Source organism: Corylus avellana, chromosome 2, assembly GCF_965113065.1.
Source record: "Corylus avellana chromosome 2, dhCorAvel1.hap1.2, whole genome shotgun sequence".
Taxonomy (NCBI): domain Eukaryota; kingdom Viridiplantae; phylum Streptophyta; class Magnoliopsida; order Fagales; family Betulaceae; genus Corylus; species Corylus avellana.
Window position 1 is genome coordinate 7,608,444 of NC_142491.1, and position 22,709 is coordinate 7,631,152.

A 22,709-nucleotide genomic window follows, 5' to 3' on the forward strand; every position below is an offset into this window, starting at 1 on the left:
CAAATGACTAAGTTGATACCAAACAATTTCTTAACATTATCATAACCAATGACGGTTGCGATTATATTTCACTGAACCACTTACCGAAAAAAGATAGTTACACTTCTTTTTTTAATCTAGTTTTCTATGATAAATATGTAGAGATTGCTATAAAAACGACAAAATTGAGGAATTCCATTTGAAGTGGATCAACAAAATTCTCGTTTTAGTAAATTTCAGCAATAGAAATATTGAATATGAGTAATGTTATATACTACACCCTAGTCCCATTCGACTCTCATTCCATTGGACTAATCTGGTAGTATCCATCAACTTTTGGATCAGTCTTTACTAAAAAAAAAAAAAAAAAAAAAAAATCTAAAAGGTGATAAATACTACCACATCAGTCTAGTAGATTAGGGAAGAGATAGAAATGCAGTATATATATTATATAGCATTACTCATTGAATATTGTTAAATTATTTTATACAAAGTTGAAAAATGAAAATGCAATAGTATATAAGTTACTCATTGATCATGCAAAGACAAGATCATAAGTTACCATTTTGGTGCATTTGTTCTTCGTTCCCAACAAATGCACCTTTTATTTCTTTTTCTTTTTTTCTTTTTCATGATCAGTTCTGTCCACCTAGACAAGTGAGAACAAACAACAGGAATTGCTCTAGGCCCAAAGCATTGTCAAAACCACAAATAGCATGATAGCCAGTCCAACACAAAACCCAACAATCGCCATGAAAGCCTGGAGACAGTTAAAGGAATGAGATACTCATAATTGAACAACACTAAGAATTTATTGATATTTCTAGTGTTGCATAATGCATACCTTCCCTTGAGACTCGAACTTTAATTTGACAGTGAACCATGACAACCCTCTGTCAACAAAAGGTGCAAGAGCAAGCGCCCTGCATAAGGACCACCTCTGTAGAATCAAAAGGTTGTTGTATTTAACAGCAAAAATAACTTTTACACAATCAGAATGGGTGTAATGGGATTTAAATAAAACTAGCAGTTTAGCAATATCATTATAAATATTAGATGGAATGAAAATTTGACAAGATTGAAAACAATATGCCAGCATCAAAAGAAGGAATTTTGAAATTTTCAAACAATGTTCCCAGCAATAATACAACCTAAAATAACAAAAAACACCAGGAATTATCGTATAACTATACTGTCTCACGCTTTTTAAGATGGGAACTACGGCTAAGATGATCTGTTCAGTTACATAAAAGAAATAATGCATGTCAACAGCACCAGATATAGATTTAACACTTCATTACTAGGTGATTTTCCCATTTTCTACCCCCTTATAGTGCCATTGTACTTTTCAAGTACAAGTACGGTTTGGCGATTATAACTTCAAGAAATTCAGCCACAATATACAATACAGAATGAAAATTAATAGCAAAACTCAAAAGTTCGATCCATAGTTCAAATGAGTTATTTTCATTAATTGAACCGGCTGGATTTGACATCTCAACAAACTTTCAGCAAGTCTTGCTTTTTCAAGAATGTAGAAACATCATGGTTAAATAACTAAATTAAGGAAGAAAATTTTGAGTTCTAGCAGCTCACCCGCCAACTCTTACAAGCTTAGTAACTTGGCTTCCAGCCCACACCATGGCCATTACTTTGAGGAATCTGAAAATTACCAAAAAATTTCAAATCATTTATTGAACTCTTTTGAGACAAGCGTAAAATTTTTCAGATCCTTTATGCTTCATAAAATATTATATATTAGTCCATTTATGCTTTAGAAAAATATTAATATAATAGTAGTCACCTTTCAGCTGCTGCAAGATATCCCATCCTTCCAGGGGCAGGAGCAACATAAAACCTAAAAAGCAAGAATAGGTTGAAGTTATGATGTAGTATATGCAGAATACCTTCTGAGTACTGTAGAATACAAATGAAAGAAGTGAGGCATCTTCCCTGTACATTTTACAATTAATTTTTCAAAAACATTGCTATTCCAAATATTGCTTGTCACCATATGAATCTTGAATCACCATTTAATTTGTAAATTAAGTAGCATTTATTCTTTAAATATAAGAAATTTGGATTGCGGTGCATTCCTTTATTTTATTTCTTCCGTCCTTTTCTTTATTATTATGTTTTTGATGATGATACATTAGATAGCAAGCGAGTATAGTGCCTAAAAGAAAATTCTTTTTGGGCTGCAAATGCGTCTTGACATGGTCACCTAAGAAAGCTACTTGAGAGCCTCGTCAGCAAAGGCGTTAGCTAGCCATCCTGACAAGATAGTTTCACATAGCCACTAAGAGCTCCATCAACAATGGCGTTAGCAAGCCATTCTGACATGGCTGGTTCAAGTGACTAACCAAATTTGTCGTCAGCAAGGTCATCAACAAGATATCCTAATGCGAGGACTTCTGGAGAGTGCCATCAGCAAATCCGCCAGCAACCCGTCTTGATGGCTTTGTTATTACACTGTTGTTCCTCGATGAAATCCTAGAGGCATCCTGATGAGATCACTTATGCGTCCTTACGCCACTATGTGAAATTGCATAAACTCAAGCCTTCTTCAAAGTCCAGCTTAGGGTTTTGGCTCTTGTTCTTTATAACGGTTACTAAGCACCAAGTTTTCCTTGCTGAAGTTGTTCATTACAGAGAGTTTAGCCTTTGTTTCATTGTTTGTGTGCAAAGAGAGATTTATGTTGTGAGCTTTATTGTTTCTCTCTTAGAGTTGTTGTTTCAAGCCACACGTTCACCAATCAACAAACCTTCAATCTAATTGGAGTTCTGATTAAGGAGATCAAGTAGAATAATTGTCTAGAAGTTCTAGGAGAACTATTATGGTAGCGGGCAAGTAGATTGGTTGTCTAATACAAGAGTGTGTTGTCTACAAAGGTTTTGTGAGTATGAACTTCTTGTAATTTCTCATTCTTCTATAGTGAACAGATTTCCTGAGTTTAGCTACCCTGAAATGTTTTACCTTTGAAGAGTTCTTCAAAGGTTTCACTTCGCCAACAAAAATTTGTGTTGATTATATGATTGTCTTGATAATGTTTTCGATGGTTTAATATCTTATTATATTGCACTACACAGAATTTTTAATTGGTGTTCACTGTTGCACATCACCTATTCACTCCCTCTAGGCGATCGGTTTTGGGATCAAAACCATTTTTCACAAACCATGAGCGAGGTTAGTATAATCTACCCTAAAGAAAATAACAAGCAATTAGAGTTCAACAATGGAACTTTGTCATAAAGTATAAGCAACCGAATTTGACTAAATGTTAATATTTTAAATAATTATTTTGGAGGCATTTGCATATACAAAAATGCCAAAACTAACAACTTGTAGCTAGACATAGAAGAGTTCCCATGTTATTTTTACGGCAGGATGTTGGAAGTCCAACCTAGCCAAGGTGATGGCTTCACACAAAAATAATAGCCAAGGTAATGAATAGCATTTATGCATTATGTTTCTTCTGATGTTAATGTGTACACCAAAAGAAATTGGCAAGATAATAACAATTCACATGAAAATCATAATTTCACTAACCAAACCAAGAGAAACGCTGTAAGATAGTAGGCAGTATTCAATAGGCCATAGGACAATATTCCTGAAATTCCATATCTCTTTAATCTCATCAACATCCTGCCAAATTGAACAAACAAGAATAAGCTCTAGCATTGAGTAAACACATCACATCACAAAGAAACCAAAGTAATTGGACATGCATCCAAATACGCATTCATTTCTCTTCTTTTTCTTCTTCTTTTCCTTTTTCCCTTCTTTTTGGCTTTTTGTTTATTCTAATGTTCATTGTTCAAAAAAAAAAAAAAAAAAGAAGAAGAAGAAGAAGAAACCTTGAGAGAGAGAGAAAGATTTCCCTTTTGATAAGCAAAAGAGAATGAAAAACGAAAGGCAAGGATGAGAGATCCATAGAACTCTACAGCAGTGAAAAAAGAAGAGTGATGCTACTCTTCATTACCCATTTCACACCAGCTAACTTGGCATGTTTTAAATGGCTTTCTTTTTATTTTGTTTTTTTTAAGTGACCGACATGGAAAACCACTTAAATCAATGGGATTACCATAGCTAAGAGACCTAAAAGATTTTGAAGAATTTGAACATGACGGGGGCAGTCATTCAATAGTAACATCTTGTCTTTGTTTTTTATAAGTTATTTATAATGTCTTGTCAACAACAAGACTTCAAAGAATAACATCTAAGATATATGACTCTCAATGAATAGCTTTTTTTTCTAATAAGTAATTGGCCCCAAGGGGAAAGGAAACGGGAGATTTAAACTAGTGATATCCGCTTCATAAGGCGTAGTCCCCAACTAATTGAACTTGGGGTTATGGCTCTCAATGAATAGTTATTAGTTTGATTTGAAAATTCCAGCATGCGCTCTGTCCCATAAAGTAACTGGAAAACCTCTTGGGACATTTGCCTTCTACCACATTGATAATGCCATAGCGGTTAAACTTTGTACTCAAGTCATGAAGTTAGATCAATTGGGACCCAGAACACAATAGACTCACCATCATCATGTCATTAACAAAAACCAGTAGTCTTTAGCATATTGACCCAAAAATATCGAAAGGCAAGTAGTAAGTACTCATTGGACGTGAGCGATCCTCCTCGACTACTTTCATTCTTCTCTGCAGAACCTAAAAAAGACACGCAAAGGTGTAAACTTTTCAAGATTCAATTTGTAATATATCTGTTTCCACTTAATTTAGTTGAAAATGTCAATCACCTTTGTGGTTCGGAGCATCCGACATACCATAACCCTAACCACACACACACACAAAAAAAAAAAAAAAAAGGGGAACAAAATGAAAAATCAGAATAGATTTCAGTAAAAACTTCACAAGAATAGAAACTCATGATAGAATAATAGAATTACCACACTACTTAACTCCGTTACGCATATTTTAGCGATAATTGCAATGATAAAATATAAATTGCATTACATTAAATTCTAACCCGAATGAAACCACTCAGGCTGAGACATAGAAAATGGAAATGCAATAGGCTATACAGCACTTAAAATGCAATGTATACAAAGAAACTCTCAAAACATCAATTCCTCAATAGAATTAACAAAAAACGTAACTCCTTTACACGATTTTAGTGATAATTGCAATAAACATAATAATATTACAAGAAATTTAAACCAATTAGGCATCACACAGAAAATGGCAAATATTATACAACAAAGTCTCAAAAATCAATGCCTCATAAATATCAAAACAATCAAAAGCGATAACTTTATAATCGGGCCGCGTGTAAATTCAGCAAAACAAACAATAATTCGTGAAACCATTAGCACACAGTCAAAATTTTCTTAACAAAACTGTACCACGTGATGAAAATCGAAGGAAAAAAAAAATGAAGACGAAGAGTGGAATGCTCACACTGTTGTCGCCGTCAATTGAGCGGACTCTGGGTCGTCGATTACGGCTCAGATTAACTGAGGAGTTGTTGAATTGGTGTGAGCAATAGGGCCTGGAAAAAACTCTGGGAATGTTCGCGGACGAGAATTCATCGAAGCCCTTAAAACCCAGAAGAAAGAAAAATTATACAAGAGGGAGTAATTGGAAATAAAGAAAGGAAAAAAAAAATGGTTAGAATTACCAGGTGATGATGAAAAACGGGTAGAGGGTGACCGTTGAGCTTGAGTGAAACAGACATGAGGTGGAGAGAGAGAGAGAGAGAAATCTTTTGTGCAGATAAAAGGTTTATTAGGCTGGAGCCTGGAGGAGAAGCATTTAATTTCTAAGCCTTTCTTTTTTTCTTGGGAAAAATATAAAAAAGCCTCCCAAACTATCGGTCGTTTTCGATTTAACTCTTTGATGTTCCAAAAGTCATAAAGTAGTCGCCCAAACTACCAAACTATTGCATTTTGGCCACTCTGTTAGTCAAAATCGTCAGTCTGGATGAAAATTACAAAACGACGTCGTTTGGTTACGGGTAAGTTACAAAAATGCCCTTGTATGTACTTTTTTTTTTTTTAAGGAGCCGTTTTGCTCCAAAAAGGGTTCACTTACCCTAAGCAAAACGGTGCTGTTTTGCTTAGGGTAAGTCATTAAAACTCAAAATCTCCCAACCCACGCAGCACAGGTCGTCCCCCTCATGCACAGCCTTCGCCGATCATCTCCCACACACAGCTCCGGTCATCCAACCGATCGTGCCGGTCTTCCCCATCACACTGGGTTCTTCAAGTCAGCTCCAAGAAATCTTATTCTTTGTAGGGTTAAATACTCCATACCCCCCTGGGGTTTCCCAACTTTATTTTTTCCCCCCTGGGGTTTCATTTTTATCACAGGAGGTCCCTGTGGTTTTGATAAGTGACCAAGTTAGTCCATCCGTTAGTTGACCGTTAGGACTGACACGTGGACCAATCAGACGTCGACACGTGGCATATTTTTATATTTTTTTTTTAATAAAAAAAATGTATTTTTTTTTTAAAATTTTAAAAAAAATATTTTTTTTTTTTAAAAAAAAAAAAAAAAAAAGGGAAAAAACTGGGGGTGGCCGAGCCACCCCCTTGGCAATTTGGGGGTGGCCGGCCATGGGGGTGGCCGAGCCACCCCCTGGGCACCAGGGGGTGGCTCGGCCACCCCCTTCGGCCCCAAAGGGGTGGCCGAAACCACCCCCAGTACCCACTGGGGGTGGCTCGGCCACCCCCATGGAGCCTTGGGGGTGGCCGCCCAGGGGGTGGCTCGACCACCCCCATCCGGCCAGATGGGCCACCCCCAAATTGCCGAGCCACCCCCAGTTTTTTCCCTTTTTTTTGTTTTAAATACATTTTTTTAAAAAAAAAACATTTTTTTTAATTAAAAAAAATTTAAAAAATTAATATATGTGCCACGTGTCGACGTCTGATTGGTCCACGTGTCAGTCCGTACAGTCAACTAACGGTCAACTAACGGATGGACTAACTTGGTCACTTATCAAAACCACAGGGACCTCCTGTGGTAAAAATGAAACCCCAGGGAGGAAAAAATAAAGTTGGAAAACCCCAGGGGGGGTATGGAGTATTTAATCCTTCTTTGTATCTCTATATATAGTAGCTGTTGGGCAGGGGGCACATGCCTTGTGTTCAGGCTTTTGGGGTGGATCAGTTTGATGGGCAAGATCCAGACGAGTGTAGATCCAAAAGTTCATTCTTCAATTGGTGGTACTTTGGTGTATGTGCGGGCAGCGGAGTAACAGTAATGATAATGAGCTATGTACAAGATAACCTTAGCTGGGGTCTAGGATTTGGAATCCCCTGTATTGTCATGGTCTTTGCTTTGAGAAATGATTCGATTGGGCTATTTGGACGGAATGTTTTGTGGCTTTTTCGGTTTTGCGGGACGATGGAACCTGTGCGTGAGGGGGACGACCAGCACGATCGGCTAGATGATCGGAGCTGTGCGTGGGAGACAATCGGCGAAGGCTGTGCGTGAGGGGGATGACCTGTGCTACGTGAGTTGGGAGATTTTGAGTTCTAATGACTTACCCTAAGCAAAACGGCGTCGTTTTGCTTAGGGTAAGTGAACCATTTTTGGAGCAAAACGGCGCTGTTTTGCTCATTCTTAAAAAATAAAAATAAAAATGCATACAAGGGCATTTTTGTAACTTACCCGTAACCAAACAACGTCGTTTTGTAGTTTCCGTCCAGACTGACGGTTTTAACTAACGGAGTGGCCAAAATGCAATAGTTTGGTAGTTTGAGGGCTACTTTATGACTTTTGGAACATCATGGGCTAAATCGAAAACGGCTGGTAGTTTAGGGAGCTTTTTTATATTTTTCCTTTTTTTTCTTTTTCAACCCCACTTGAGGCCGAGGTGGCTTTCTCCAAGCCGCCAGTATGTGGTTGCCGAAGCCAGGGTCAAATTAAAAAAATAAAAAAGTCACTAAAAATTAATTTGGCATTTGGGGGTGGTCGATTTACCCCAAGGGCCCTTGGGGTAGCTTTGGCCACCCACAAGGGCTGGTTTGGGGTGGCCGGAGCCACCGCATGGCCCTTGGGGTGGCCCCCTAAGCCACCCCATAGTTTTTTTTTTTAATTTTTATTATTTTATTATTTTATTATTTTTTAAAATATATTTATTTTATTATTTTTTATTTATAAACAGATATCTCATATATGACCTTAGGAATCCTTTAGAGAGATCCGGACCATTAACTAGATATTTTTCAGTCCAAAATAGACCGAAGAGGATCCTATTTCATATCCCTAATTGCTCCATTTGTTTTGAAATTTCATCAATGAGAATATGGTCACATTTTTTTATTTTTTTTAAAAGTTGTAGCTTTATAGTGTTTTATGTTAAAGTCTTATTTTATATTAAAACAGGACCAAAACTGTCTGAAACATGCCCTAAAAAGAAGTCCAAAACACCAAAATAGGCTTAAAAAGCCCATACCTGACAGTCGGTTATCACAGTGCGGTTTGAGCATAAATAACCGCTAGCCGACAGTGAGGACGGTTGGTAACATGGTAACTGTCTACCTTAGACGGGCGGTGCGGTTAGCGAATGTAGTTAAAGGCCATAATTGCCTCCGCCACCGCATATACTGCTCTAAATTTATGTGCTGATTTTTACTGATACATCATTCAATTGTGTGATAGTTGTACATGAATCTACTAAATAACATTAATCAAAATATATTACCATAAAACTTTGAGTTATACTATATACTGTACTCTCATCCCACTATAGGCTGATGGGATGAGATGAGTAAGGGTGCGCAAATCAAAATGAAATCGCCTATTGATCGCCCCACTACCAATGATCGGCAACTGGTAGGCGGTAGGAAAAAATCGTCACCTATGTCGGTTAGTTCGATAGACGATGAAGATTTTTGAACTCAGCCTCACCAGCAACATTTTTTTTTTTTTTTAATCTTTTTACATTAGTTTACCAAAAACGTTGTCAAAACAAAACGATGTGGTTTTTTTTTTTTTTTTGACATATCCGCACAAGAGAGGGGAGGGGGATTCGAACTAGTAACATTCGCTTTATTAGGCATGGTCCCAGCCGATTGAACTACTTCTTGGGAACAAAACGATGTAGTTTTAACTGCGTTATATATTCATCACTTTTGAAACTTAAGACCCCTAACTCTCATACTCTCTCTCTCTCTCTTGTCGTTTCCATCGTGGCCTATGACCACGACTCCTCTCCCTCCGCCCTCTTTGTCGAGACCAGCGACGTCGACACCTCCCTTGGACCCCTTCAACTTTCCTCTCCTTTATGAGTCAGAAGTACTTCCTCTTCCCTCTCCCTTGGTGTTAAGTACTGCACACCCCTCACGATGGATAGATCACTAGCTCAACTGCTAACTATACCAACGGTCACCGCCACCGACTTGGTAGTGGCAATGATGGTCGGAAATCCTCTTATCGGTACATTAGTGAATTTACCGACATCGCTGACTACGTCAGTGTAGTGAGTGAAAAATGCTCATACCGACACTGATTCGACTAACATGCACTCACCCCTAGAGAGATGAGGTGATGACATGAGGTATAGTATACAGCATTTCCTTTTTTCTTTTTCTTTTTTGTTTTTTGGTAAGAATGAGTAGAATATAGAATTAACTTTCCCTTGTCTCCATTTGCTTTGTCACTAAGCTTCCACTTGGTTATTACCACCAGAATCGAGGAAAATGAACCTTTATCTAAATATCTAATAATGGGGACTACTGGCTACTGCTCTGTGGTGAGTTAAAAATTATACTGTATCCAGACAATGTCCAAATACAGATGAACCTTATCCAGAATAAACCATTTATTCATATCTGTACATATGCTGGAATGAGTTTATAAAATCAAGGAAAATGAACTTGCATCCATTTACTGGACCAAATTCATGTTCAGGCTTCAAACATAGATGCCACCAATAGTCATCCATTATTTAGCCAGTCACAAGCATGGTTTATATATATATATATATATATATATATATATATATATATATCCTCAATAGGTAGCTCTATCAGTTAAGAATCACGCCTCATGAAGCGGAGATCACTAATTCGAATCCTCTCTCTCCCCTCCCCCTCTTGTGTGGACATAATTCTCCTCAATTTATCATCCTATTTCCTATTTGAAATGTCTCTCAATCTTTCAATTTTTGCAATGTTTTCACTAATTTATTATTGGGGCTGTTACTGTGCACAACAATAATGAATAATATAAAATTGAAAAGAGAGAGAGAACAATAGAGAGTTGAGACACAGATTTACGTGGTTCGGCAAGGTGCCTATGTCCACAAGAGAATGCGACTATATTTTACTATTAACGATTCAGGGTTACAATATAACATATATATATAAAAAAACTCTAATTGTACGGACGTATTTTGAAAAACTTCAAATACCACGTATTGTACCCCACAACCTAATCGTGCCCCCGCACCCCGTTCACTTCACTCCGACTACCCGGCCAACCACTAGTATTTCAGTATTACTCTCTATGCTCGGGATAATATAAGCCATTTGTTCTAACCAGGGTGTATAAGATTAAAAAAAAAATCAAAACAAAACAAAAACAAAAAATTCTGAAATTGACCCATGGTTGGATCGTGAAAGAGAGACATTATAAACCCAATGGTAAATTGACATAAACATTGCAAAAATTAAAAGATTGAGAACATATTGAAATGCTTCCGACCATGGAGGTAAAAGTGTCCCCATCTAGCCAAATTATGCGCAATGATAGGGTCAATTTGCCAATCACAATGGATTTCCTTGTAATTTATAAAATCAAAATAAGTCCATAGCAATTGAGAGTGAGAATCAATAGAGTTAATATTGAAGATAAAATTAGGGTTTAATTAATATTGTCTAAAGCAAGCGTGTTTACCACAAGCTCATCTTTCACCGATTCTTTCATTCAAAGTTCAAACGCCAAAAGAATACTCACATACACCCACGTGTGTGCGTGTGCTTTCAACTTGGACACAAAAAGGTATAGAAACAAAAACAAAAATCTTGGCGTTCTTTTCTAGGGCTTTTTTTTAAAGCATGAAAAGACAAATTACTTATACACGGCGATTATTTTCACATAATCGATCAGGTGAAGACTCATCTTGGTCACTATGTTTTTGCCAAAAAAAAAAAAAAAAAAAAAAAAAAAAACAAATTTGCAATTTCCACGCAAATTCAATACAAAATAAATTAACGGATTAGAGTTGAAACGTCTATAACATTTATTTAAATAGATCGAATTAGGGTTAACCTATATAATCTTTATTCATCCCTCAACATAGCCCAAACCGACACTAGGGTTGAAATAACAAACAGTTATTAATCACCTGCTAACTTCGTTAGCAACCTACTCGCTTTTGAAGGCAATTAGAAAAAATCGATAACCGTGTAAAGCAGTGCAGTTAGCGATTTTAGGATTTAGAGAAACCGCCTAGGACGGTGCAGTTAGTGGTTATATATATATATATATATATATATATATATATATATATATATATATATATATATATTCGTTTTGATTTTTTCTGTTTTCTTTTTCTTTCCCTTTTAAAAAGCGGTTAGCAAAGGCGGTTATCTAATTTTGCTAACCGCCCAGGCGATTGCGGTTAACGATTTTAGCTAATAACCACTAACCGTAACCATATTTTCACCTCTAATCGACACAAGACATTCATGGCTAACAATTTTTGACACAATTCACGAACCCAATACAAAATTAGCGAATTAGTGTTGAAGAGTTTGACTCATTTAATAAAATGGGTCGGGTTAGAATTAACTTATATAAGCTTATACCCATACCAAAACACAATCTGAGCCCAACACTTGAACACAAATTGTCACCCCTTTATAAAACCAGCGAAACCAGCTTAAGGTAGGTTGTTAGAAAATTTTATAATCATGTCCGGCTGAAACATAGGCAAATTCCCTATCAACTATTACAACAAAAGGAATCATAGGAAGATTAAAAAAAAAGGCACACTCCCACAAGGACAGAATTCTTAAGGAGCTTTGATTTCATCATTCACATTAATTTATTTCTGCTGCTGGCTGGAGTCCAAGAATCAGCAGTAAAATGGCTGTTATGTTTGGAAAGTAGCATAGGAATTTGCAGCTTATAAACCAAGACCAAAGTTGATCTTCTTCCCACAACATGAGTGAAGAAACTCCCAAGATATCCGAATATGCGCTTGAACTAACATTATTGAAGATGCTTGCCTGATTCTCCAACACCCTTCTCAACTTTCTATTTCACTTGTCAGAATCTGTGAACATCATTGAGTTCTGTCCCTTCATAATTTTTTTTTTTTTTTTTTTTTGGGGGGGGGGGGGTGTGGGTGTAAAATATTCTCAATCATTTTCCTTTTAGTCATCATCTACAATGCATTTATTTGTCTTCAATAATTAGCACACAATATATATAGATAAATGATGAAAGATATCAACAAAATCACAGCATAAAATCTAATTTTACTACTTTATTATGTTCTCTTCAGCACAATATCATATAGAAAGTTCAAACTATATAGAACATCTTCAAGATAAATCATGCCAGAAGAGGCTCAGAGGATACTGGTGATCCAGGATGCATCAAGAGATGTTAGTCCAGGCGCAATCAGAGCTGCCCTGCAAGGCTTTTCACTTAAGGCTGGGGATGTGGTTACAATTCTTGGAGTTCTTCACCATGTTACTGATCCTAGTACGTTTTCTTTCATAAGAAATGGGAGATTCAGTAAGGATTTCTCCTTCTTTTTCTTCTTGATTAAAGTAAAATAAATAAATAATGAACATAATTGAAGTAATATGGAAGCAAAAAAGAAAAAATAATAATAATAATTCACTGCTGTGTCACACTAGACAGATTTGCTAACTTTTTTCTTCTCCCCTACACCCTTTTCTTCTTTTTCTTGTTGCTTTCAGTGGGATACAAGATCAAGGTGGACAAAACAAACAACATAATCATTCAGGAAGAGCTTGACAGAAAGCAGGAAGAGTACCTTAACAATGAGGAGATCAAGGAAATTTCTGAGCACTGCAAAACAGAAAAGGTAAGTCTTAAAGTTGCAGCCAGACTAAATATTTTTCTAGTCCATAGTCATGAAACTAGAGAGATGACTTAGGGCATGTTTGGGTGTGCGTTTGAGGGGACGGGCGTAAAAGTACGTTTAACATTCAAAATAATTGAAAGTGCTTTTAAGGGGTTCAAAATGCCTAAAAATGACCAAAACACACTTTTGACAAAAGCTTAAAAATAAAGCTTTTGCCAAAAAGCGTTTTTTGACTCAAAAGCTCTAATTTTCAAACGCAATTCCAAACAGGCTCTTATATTGGTAGGAGAATTAATCTAAAAGCTCAAATTAAGAATAAAGAGCAATAAACATCTGTACCTTTGTACTTTGTAGTAGCCAACCATTATATCCTGTTTCATTTCAGTGCTTCACCCTGGAGCTTCTGAAATCTGATTCTGAATTTTATCATTAACCGGCAAGCATTGACAGATTGAGTAAAGGATATCATCTATATAGGCCAACTTTATTGCTAATATTTCATAATCTCCACATATAAAAACTTCACACATTAAGAATGTAAACTTATAAAGTAACAGCAGCACTATTATGCTTTGAATTTCCTCAAATATATCAAACCTCTCCATCTTGTTTTCATCAAAAACTTTCTGCAAACTATTGACTGATCAGAAACAAGGTACCCTCTAGTGGTTGTTATAATTCAAAAGCAATTCTTAGTACTGCAACTTATAGGAAAAAGTTTACTACATCATCCCCTATTTATCAAATGGCTAATTGGACAATTTTTTGCACATGAAAATTTCTCAGATTGAGTTCCATATAGAGGTTCAAGCAGGAGCATGTCCAAAGAGGGTTGCTCTACTGGCCGCCAAAAGTTTGGAGGCAACATGGGTGATACTCGACAGGTGAGTCAAACGTTAAACTGTTGACATTATTCTGATGATTACTGTACACTATATTTAAAACCAACTTCTAACTTGTTTAAAATTTAAGGTTTCAAGCTTAAGAAATCAACATTCAAGTTGCAGCTCATTTGAAGTCACTGTTTTAAATCACTTGAAGATTTCTATTCATTTGAAGATTTCTAAAACATGTCAGATGAACTTAATAATCTTCACAAACAAACAAAAAAAAAACTGCAATTTATATAGAAAAATAAATAAAGATAGAAGATATGAAGGCAATCAAATAATTGGTTTAAAAAATCTGCTTGCTATATAATGTTTTGCACAGGCAGATGAAGCAATACAAGAAATACTTCATGGAGATGCTTTCATGTGGTATCTCAAGTATGAAACGCAGCAACAGCATTCAATTGTTGAGAGCGCCACAAGCAATAGGGAACAGCAAAGTGTCCAATGAAAGCAGCACTATGAGCCTAGTAACATACAATAAAATGGTTCCAGGGAGCCCAGATGAAGAACAATCTAGTAACAGTAAGTGTATCTGACCAAATTTAACCTGAAAGTTCTTGGTGTCTAAATTTGAAGAATACAAATTTGTCCATATCCACAATCACAACAAGAACTTATGCACCAAAGTCTGCACTGTTACAGAATCACCAAGTGATCAGAAGACCAGCTTAGACAAGGGGCAATTTTCTGATGGTTGTCAACCCTGTGGTCAATGGACTTCTACTTCAGTTTCTAAATCCTCACCAAGTGAGCAGCTGATGTCAACTGGAGTTTCAACTCTGGAGAATAGTGAAGCATCAAGTTCAGTTTTAACTGGGGTAAAGTGTTCTCCTATTCAGTTTCAAGAGGAAGGAAACACTACAAATACAGAACAAGAAACAGCAGGAGAGCAATCCCCATTGTCCACAGCCAATAATCAAGAGATTGGGACAAAAGAAGCATTTAATGCAGGGAGCAAGATGGAGGAGGAGTATCCTGAATACCTATGTTCTATCTGCAAGAATAGACGACCAAAAATTGAGTGGAGGAGAGAGTTTACTTATTTGGAGCTCACATCTGCCACACAGGGATTTGCAAAAAAGAATTTCATATCAGAAGGTGGATTTGGTTCTGTCTACAGTGGAGAAGTGGATGGATTGAAGATTGCTGTTAAGCAACATAAAAATGCAAGTTTTCAAGGAGAGAAAGAATTCAAGGTTGAAGTTCATGTACTTAGCAAAGTGAGACATAAGAATCTGGTCAGGCTACTGGGGTCATGTTCAGAAGGAAGCCGCAGGCTGCTCGTTTATGAATACGTCTGCAACGGCTCCCTGGATCAACATCTATCAAGTAAAAATGAAATAAAATCAAAAGATTCCTTACTATAGATACCCTTTATACAATACTTGAAATGTATTTTTTCTCTGATACTAACTACTGCAAAATAGGGAAATCTAATCAAAGAGGAACGTTTGCTGAAATGCTGCAGAACACAGCCGCAAACCCCTCAGCTGGGAAAAAAGGATAAGAATAGCGTCAGGAGCTGCCAAAGGCTTGCAATATCTGCATGAAAACCAGTTCATCCACAGAGATATGAGACCAAACAACATCCTTATAACTCATGATTATGAAGCACTGGTAATAACCCAAAATCATGCTTTTGAATCAGTTCTTAAGATCCTATCTGCCTATTGATCTATAAAATAGTTACAATACAGTCATTCTACCATTTGACATATGTAAAAGGCACCCTTTTAAACTTATGATATCTAGCTTTGTCCCTTTTACATATTTGTAAAACTATTAATAGTAGGATCTATTATCATCATTGCAAAATTCACCTGCTAGAGCAAAGCACCTAGCCAAGTCATACCATATCAACTGATGTTGCATCATTTGAAGATTGTTTGTATTTGTCTTAAATTCTTTTAACTGATTCTAAAACATATTATGCCATAGATGTCAATCTAACATGTCAAATGTGTTTATTATTAGCTAGGAGACTTTGGCCTTGCAAGACCTCAAAATGAAGACCCAGATAAATCCTCAGAGACAAGAGTGGTTGGAACTCTCGGATACTTGGCACCAGAATATGCAGAATGTGGAAAAGTGTCACCCAAGACTGACGTGTATGCTTTTGGGGTGGTTCTATTACAGCTTATAACTGGGATGAGGACTACAGACAAGAGACTTGAAGGGAGAAGTCTTGTGGGATGGGTAACAGCCTCAACACCTTAAAGTTTTTTATTCATATGAATTAGTGTCTTATAGTCAATCTTAATGCCAATGCTGGCTATTTCTGATATGTTCTGGTGAAACTTGACCTGTTGAGAACATTCTCATGTTAATTTCTTAAGAAAGTAGCTATTTGATATCTTTGAGTGGGGACAAATAAAGAAGGGAAATGAGCAAAAGGATTTAATAACAAGACAATTCTGTCCTTTAATTATCCCGAAACCCAAAAGTTTAAGCTGCTAGAAAATGTGAAGAACTCAATACCTTGGCTCTAAACTATATTGAATTACCAGTTATTTCTAAATCTTACGCCGATAAGAAAGGATAAATTTAATCATTTAAATAATATTTTAACAATTCTTGAGTATATGTCACAATTCTTCATTATCTTCACAGATTTCGTTTCTATGCAGGCAAGACCACTATTAAAAGAAAAGAACTACCCACGTTTAATTGACCAAAGGATCATGGACTCGCATGATGTCCATCAACTGTTTTGGATGGTTCGAATGGCAGAAAAATGTCTCACCAGGGATCCTGCTGCGAGATTGACGATGGATAAGGTTAGTGTTACGTGAATGCTTTTACATACAAGTAACGGGATAGATTATTAGGTTTTGAGGGAACCTAAACCCTTTAGATTCGTTGAAGGAAACCTAAAACATTTTCAAACATAAAGTTTGGATTAATTTTCTAGTTGCTTTATTCATAACATAATAACCTTTAAATAGACAAACTATTATAATATTTTCTAAGGCTGAGTCATAAGCTTTTATTATAATATAAACTAGGGCTGAGTCATTAAGACTCTTACATAGAATAAAATAAACACAATATCAAATAAAAATAAACACAATAAAATATCCTACTGTATCATATATTTTAATATATTCTAATATTAATAATTGTTCCGCATAAAACTCCATTCTCGTAACAGTTAGTCTCCATGTGTATAGCCTTTGTGTGAAAACTACAGCATTAAGAATTCCAGTGCTTTTTTACATTCTGGACACATTGCCTGAATTTGCCTTTGCCTATGCATAAACTAAATCCTCCATGTTTAAGGAATGCAACCAGATTTCTTAGGAATTGGCAGGACTTCTGAAATGATCATTAGACAACCTATTGGTGCACTTGGGTGTCTTCAACAATCACATCATTGTTATCAGAAGAGCTTAAGAAATGTTGTAGATTTTTGGCTGAATTTTGACCATAAAAGAAAGCAACAGGAAATTTATAAATTTATGTGTATATGCATCTGCCGGAACTAGGTTTATCCATGCATTTATGTGTATATACATTTGTTTGTATTCATAGATTTTTTGTATATTACAGATTCATGTGAGAGACCAAGAACATGGCAAATCCTATCTCTGCCTAAATAGTTATCTCTTCTGCATTCTCTTCGTTATTTGTTCATGCTATATATAGACATTTGTTTATCACATTAGTAATTCTTCTTACTAACAAAAATCTAATATGCATGGTTGTTGTACACTTCAATGCAGGTGGTTGAAACTTTAGATTACATAATGGAATGCAACCCTATTTGCGGTAGAGACTGCTCCTCGGCACAATTGGATTCAGTCGGTAGCATGCCCGGCTCCGGCAAATCGCAGTGTAGCATGCCAGAGTCCCCTGAGACACCATGTGAAGATGGAAGCTGCAGTAGAGAATCTACATCAATAAGTCACCTGAATCAGATTAATGTAACACTTCCACTGTCACCTCCAGCAAAATTCAGTTCTTCAAGTAGATGTGTGTCCATTGGGCATGAAATGTCTACTTTGGGTGAAAAGAAAAGAGAAGAATGTGAAACAGAAGTATCACAAAAGAAAAGTGGGTTACTTTATGATGAGATGGTCATGTAGATATGATGTTCCATATCTTGAGCTTCTGTGAAAGCTAAGCCTGTCAAAAATTAATAATTATTGCAAAATTGCTAGTAATCTCTTTACATATTGCTCCCTTAAAATTGCTAGTTTTAATAATCTCATCTGTTGAACAAACAAACAAACAGATGAATTAGAATGCTTGCTCCATACTACAAGCTTAGAAGACCATAGAGGACCCAACTTCACTTATATGTTAATTACTCTTTGCTATTCAAAAGACCAGGAGAGCAAAGAAAAAAAAAATCTAAAATAAATTTTATGCACAGAAGAATGTTAAGCAATCAAAAAAAATTTCTAATCATTTTTTCAAGTTCTATATGGCAGTGGAATACAAAAGTTTGAGAAACTGGCCTGCAATAAGGCCCCTTAGAAACAAATCGAGAGTGTTGATGACGGTTGGGTTTAGGAGGGAGAAATGGAAATTCGATGAATTAGATAATCTAAATACAATTTTTATTTTTTTATTTTTTTATTTATTTATTATTTTTTTTTTTTATGAATAATGGTAATATTATTGAAAGAAAAGGGCTAAGCTCTTGTACAGGAAGAGTATAAGAGAGCCAAATACCCTAAAGACTACTACAATCTAAAAAAACAAATCAAATCTATAGTCAAAAGTGCTTGGAAGTTATTACACTTGTTTGGTAACAAAATTTAAAAAGTGCTTTTAAAAGCAGGAAAAAGGACAAAAAAAGGATATTTAAATGGTTAATATGGTTTTCTTAAAAAATTCGTAATGGTTTAGTTTCTTATTTTTAACTCGAATTGAGTAGTTGATGTCATAATATTTAGGGCATATTTGAGATTACGTTTGAAAAGTTTAAAAGTGCTTTTAACACTTAAAAAATCCGTTTAAAGAAAAACGTACTCGTTTGGTAAAAAAATAAAAAGCGCTTTAAAGGGTCCAAAAAGTTTAAAAATGACCAAAATACACTTTTGACAAAAGTTTAAAAATAAAGTTTTTGCCAAAAAAAAACGTTTTTTTGACTTAAAAGCTATATTTCTCAAACACAATCCCAAACATGCTTTTAGTCGTCTTGGTGCCTTCAAATGTTTTTGGTAATATATGGTGCATTCACATATTAGGTCAAGATAATTGATGCTTTCAAATGCTGTCAATAATAATTTTTTTAAAAAAAAATCATTCAATAGGGGCCTTCAAATAAATTCAATAACGTTGGTGCCTTCATGTATAGTCCGCAGTAATTGGTGCCTTAAATAATTTCCAGTACATAACATAAATAATAGCAAAAAATATGCCCAATACACTTTTTATAAGCACCGTGTAGAAATAAATAAATAAAGGAAAAGGAAGAAAGAAGCACAAAATGAAGATGCAATACTAAGAAATAAACATCGTTAAAATAAGAAGGCATAATTTTTTTGAAGCAGCTTCGCAACGCTTCAAATTATTTAGCGCATAAAAAACAAGGCATGAAGACAAATCCTTACAACTTTTGAGATAGTTTATAACAAACAAAATTTAAAAAAGAATAACCTAAAAATTATCCCTAACAAAACAACTTCACGGCGGTTCAATGGCTAATTTTTACATTTCTCATTCGCTTGAGGAATTCAATCTGGAACTTTGGCTCCTTAAGGGCCACAAACATCTCTCTATGCGATCTTGTAAGGAGTACCTCGCTCGCAATCATAAGCATATCAATGTCATTTTCTATCTCAGATATCCCTCGAACAACATCCATAACCTCTTCAATGCTACATCCAAGTTTATCAGGACGCTTAGATGGCATTGTACTCCTACTTTCTAGTATATCACACATACGACCCAAATGTTGACTAACAATTTGAACTTCTTTCTTCCTTTTCCTATCACACATTCTACATTCATGTGCACTGAGATTAGGTTCGTCATCCAAGTCACCTAAACCCTCTAACACCGTATCGTTGCCTTCATCACACCTTACACCTACACCATTTGTGGCACCAATATCATCAGGAATCAGCATAGAGGATGGCACCCAAGGTCCTTCTCGGGCGGCAGTTATATCTGTAAACAATATTTCCACCTTCACAACATGAGCCAAACCTGTAGTGCGGAACTTAGCTGCTTCTGGAATTTCCTACATTTGGGTACATTCAAATATCAATAATAAATCTTTATGAATTATATAAACAAAAGCATATAGGTAAAAGCATAATACCTGCAACTTTTTTTCCCACCAAGCATCGGTAGCATCAATTGTCTTTTTCACCGGATCCCATCTAAGGCCAGTTTCTTTTCCTACCAATCTCATCCAAATGTTCCAATCTCTTTTTAAATTATCCCACTTGTTCTTAAGTTGTTTATAGTAATATCGTTTACCAGTCTTCGCGCTAAATTTGTTTACCACATTTTTCCACCCTGTCTTATTGAAATGTGTTCCTGGGCGATTACCAGCATAAATCTCACTAATGCATGCGTCAAGATAATCCTCAACCATTTTATCAGTCCAAATTACCCTCATTGTCTGAGCATCTTGAGTTTGTGCAGCAGCATCGTTGCTTTGGCTTTTCTTAGTCATGTTTCTCACACAATAAATAGGCTGATAAATTAGAGAAGAAGTAAGTTTGTGATTGGAATCAAAATAGATTTAATCCAAAATACCACATAGTATAATTTAGAAAAACAACATGATTTAAGGAAGTATATATAGAAAACCCACCCCATGACTACACGTACACACTTTGTTTGAAGCTTATCAAATAAAAATATAAAATTGTCAAACATGGGAGGCGATATATATATATATATATATATGTGTGTGTGTGTGTGTGTGTGTGTGTGTGTATTTTATTTGGTTGGATGGATTTCGAATCAAGTAAAACTAGTGGGGGTAAATTGGTAATTTACCAAACGTAATACCATACCGGCTCTAAGGCTTAGTTGAGCATACATATCACTAAATATTAGGACATGAAAGGAACTCTAAAGTTCATTATCCAACCTAAAATGATAGCATTTTAAAGAAGAAATAGAATCATCCTGGAGAAGTCCAGCAATATCATCCAAAGTATAAATGATATTGTGCGTACCACAGGAATAACAACAATGAGAAATATCCAGAGAATATACCTTCCCAAGAACCAGATATAGCTCAAGGAATATGAAGATGAAGAAAAATCAATTCAATAAGAAGCATTCATAAAACTTGAGTTTTGTAGAAGATCTGCTACTATTTTCTGGACCCATGCCATCTTAAACGTTATCAATGCCTGGGTGATGACACTCACAAGGTTCGAGAACAGCAAAATTTCAAGCAAAACTTAAAATTTCACATGATTACTGAAATTTTAACAGCAAAATATAATGATAACATGGAAATTGAGATTTAAGTCCACAAGTTCTGCATATACCTGGTACACCACCAATTACAGTGAAATAAATTATTGGCATCATCCCACAAATCTACAACTTACTTTGTTTTGCTAGTAGCTTTAAGATGACATTTTTTCAAGATCAATTTTAGCTCCAATCCTGAAAGTAAATCTTGAAAGATGCATTGACTCCTCACTGCTTGATGAGTGCCATGTCTTAAAAAAAAAAAAAAAAAAAAACCTTGTATACGAAATGAGGATTGGGTTTGAAGTGGCTATTAAAGAATTTCAAAATGTTCTATTCTTGGTGAATTTTAATAAATGGAGCATTCCACACTGTTTGGTAGCTAAAACTAGTTAAAAATGAAAATGAAAATAAGCATTTAACTACTCAATCACTACACCCACTTTGTTTCCACAGAAAAATTTTCCTAAAAACTTTTACACCGAAAAGTATATTTTTCAAGACTCCTTTCATCTTGAAGGATCTCCTCCTACAAAGCAAAATCTAGTATCTTCAATTAGTTTCAGGCACTTTTTCACCTTTTACACCTAATAATTAATATGAATACCCCAAGAAACACCTTTCCAAGGAAAATTCTACTCAAGAGACAGATGGAGCAAAAACAAACTAAAAATCTCATATGTTTCAGCATTTGGGTTCCCAAAGATATATAAACACTATCAACCCTCTAAAATCCGGCACAACAATCTTGATGAGCTACGTTTGATTCATACTCATTCCTCAGAAATTCTATGTTTGAAGAGCCATATGAAAGCAGAATAAAATTCAAATTAAATTCTCTCACCTTCTCTTTGCTCTAATCCCACCAACGAAACGGAAATTGGGGTTTCAATCCCCCAAAGAGCGTTTTCTTTTTAAAAAAAAAAAAAAAAAAAAAAAAAAAGTGCAAATAAAAATTGATATTATGAAACAAATAAAAATATATCAGAATTTTGAATAAAATGAAAGAATTTTGGGAAGTTAAGTCCAATAAGAAAGAACGAACGAAAGAAAATGAAAAGAGGAGAGGAGCTCTGACTTACCGACCAGAAGGGAAGCAATCTTCGGCTTCGAATCTTTCTCGATCAGGTGGAACGAAAAAAAAGGGTTTATAGATTGGCATAGTTGTTATTATGTAAAACAACTGTGGTATTTTTGTCCATTTTCATATTTCATTAAACCCAAATCAGCGTCGCTCCTAAGCCAGCAATTCTCCTGGATCGAAAAATATTTAATTCATGGCTGAAATTTCTATCTTATAAACTTTAGAGTCATAAATAGGACACGAGCCCTGCTATGCAGTTGCCAAATTTTTGGCAGCCTAGCGTACGATAAATATTAAAATAATAATAATAATAATAATAATAATTTAT

At 35.5% G+C, this 22,709-nt stretch overlaps 3 protein-coding genes across 6 annotated transcripts; 1 reads left to right on the top strand and 2 right to left on the bottom strand.

Moving 5' to 3' along the window:
- Positions 1-481: 481 nt before the first annotated feature.
- Positions 482-5,741, bottom strand: LOC132190615 (Gag-Pol polyprotein/retrotransposon). 2 transcript variants are annotated; one of them, XM_059605655.2, is made up of 9 exons: positions 5,618-5,741; positions 5,398-5,535; positions 4,737-4,770; positions 4,596-4,647; positions 3,530-3,625; positions 1,784-1,837; positions 1,576-1,641; positions 824-902; positions 482-739 (listed from the first exon to the last, which is right to left on the bottom strand). In XM_059605655.2, the coding sequence occupies exons 1-9, from the start codon at positions 5,672-5,674 to the stop codon at positions 662-664; spliced, it is 654 nt and encodes a 217-aa protein (XP_059461638.1). In that variant the 5' UTR covers positions 5,675-5,741; the 3' UTR covers positions 482-661. The 2 variants fall into 2 exon arrangements, with proteins under 2 accessions (XP_059461638.1, XP_088369574.1); XM_088513448.1 differs by having other exon boundaries at positions 650-739; positions 824-919.
- Positions 5,742-12,512: 6,771 nt separating this feature from the next.
- On the top strand, positions 12,513-17,990 carry LOC132172774 (uncharacterized). The gene is made up of 9 exons (XM_088512522.1): positions 12,513-12,696; positions 12,885-13,012; positions 13,799-13,896; positions 14,225-14,427; positions 14,548-15,234; positions 15,374-15,522; positions 15,880-16,101; positions 16,533-16,682; positions 17,628-17,990. The coding sequence occupies exons 1-9, from the start codon at positions 12,513-12,515 to the stop codon at positions 17,988-17,990; spliced, it is 2,184 nt and encodes a 727-aa protein (XP_088368648.1).
- Positions 17,991-19,437: 1,447 nt separating this feature from the next.
- On the bottom strand, positions 19,438-22,479 carry LOC132162071 (L10-interacting MYB domain-containing protein). Of its 3 annotated transcripts, XM_059572328.2 has the most exons (4): positions 22,380-22,415; positions 22,142-22,207; positions 20,180-20,560; positions 19,438-20,098 (listed from the first exon to the last, which is right to left on the bottom strand). In XM_059572328.2, exons 3-4 carry the CDS (start codon positions 20,537-20,539, stop codon positions 19,550-19,552), a joined length of 909 nt encoding a protein of 302 aa, XP_059428311.1. In that variant the 5' UTR covers positions 20,540-20,560; positions 22,142-22,207; positions 22,380-22,415; the 3' UTR covers positions 19,438-19,549. The 3 variants fall into 3 exon arrangements, with proteins under 3 accessions (XP_059428311.1, XP_059428305.1, XP_059428319.1); XM_059572322.2 differs by lacking the exon at positions 22,142-22,207 and having other exon boundaries at positions 22,380-22,479; XM_059572336.2 differs by lacking the exons at positions 22,142-22,207; positions 22,380-22,415 and adding an exon at positions 21,435-21,563.
- Positions 22,480-22,709: the final 230 nt, after the last annotated feature.

Bases quoted from the DNA above. Each gene is read 5' to 3' on its own strand.
- LOC132190615 (XM_059605655.2), bottom strand. From the start codon at position 5,674: ATGTCTGTTTCACTCAAGCTCAACGGTCACCCTCTACCCGTTTTTCAT. The intron at 1,642-1,783 runs GTGACTACTATT...GGTAATTTTCAG, and splicing joins TATCTTGCAGCAGCTGAAAG to ATTCCTCAAAGTAATGGCCA. The intron at 903-1,575 runs GTGAGCTGCTAG...GTCCTTATGCAG, and splicing joins AAGCTTGTAAGAGTTGGCGG to GGCGCTTGCTCTTGCACCTT.
- LOC132172774 (XM_088512522.1), top strand. From the start codon at position 12,513: ATGCCAGAAGAGGCTCAGAGGATACTGGTGATCCAGGATGCATCAAGA. The intron at 13,897-14,224 runs GTGAGTCAAACG...TGTTTTGCACAG, and splicing joins ACATGGGTGATACTCGACAG to GCAGATGAAGCAATACAAGA. The intron at 16,102-16,532 runs GTAACAGCCTCA...GTTTCTATGCAG, and splicing joins GGAGAAGTCTTGTGGGATGG to GCAAGACCACTATTAAAAGA.
- LOC132162071 (XM_059572322.2), bottom strand. From the start codon at position 20,539: ATGACTAAGAAAAGCCAAAGCAACGATGCTGCTGCACAAACTCAAGAT. The intron at 20,099-20,179 runs GTATTATGCTTT...ACCCAAATGTAG, and splicing joins GGTGGGAAAAAAAGTTGCAG to GAAATTCCAGAAGCAGCTAA.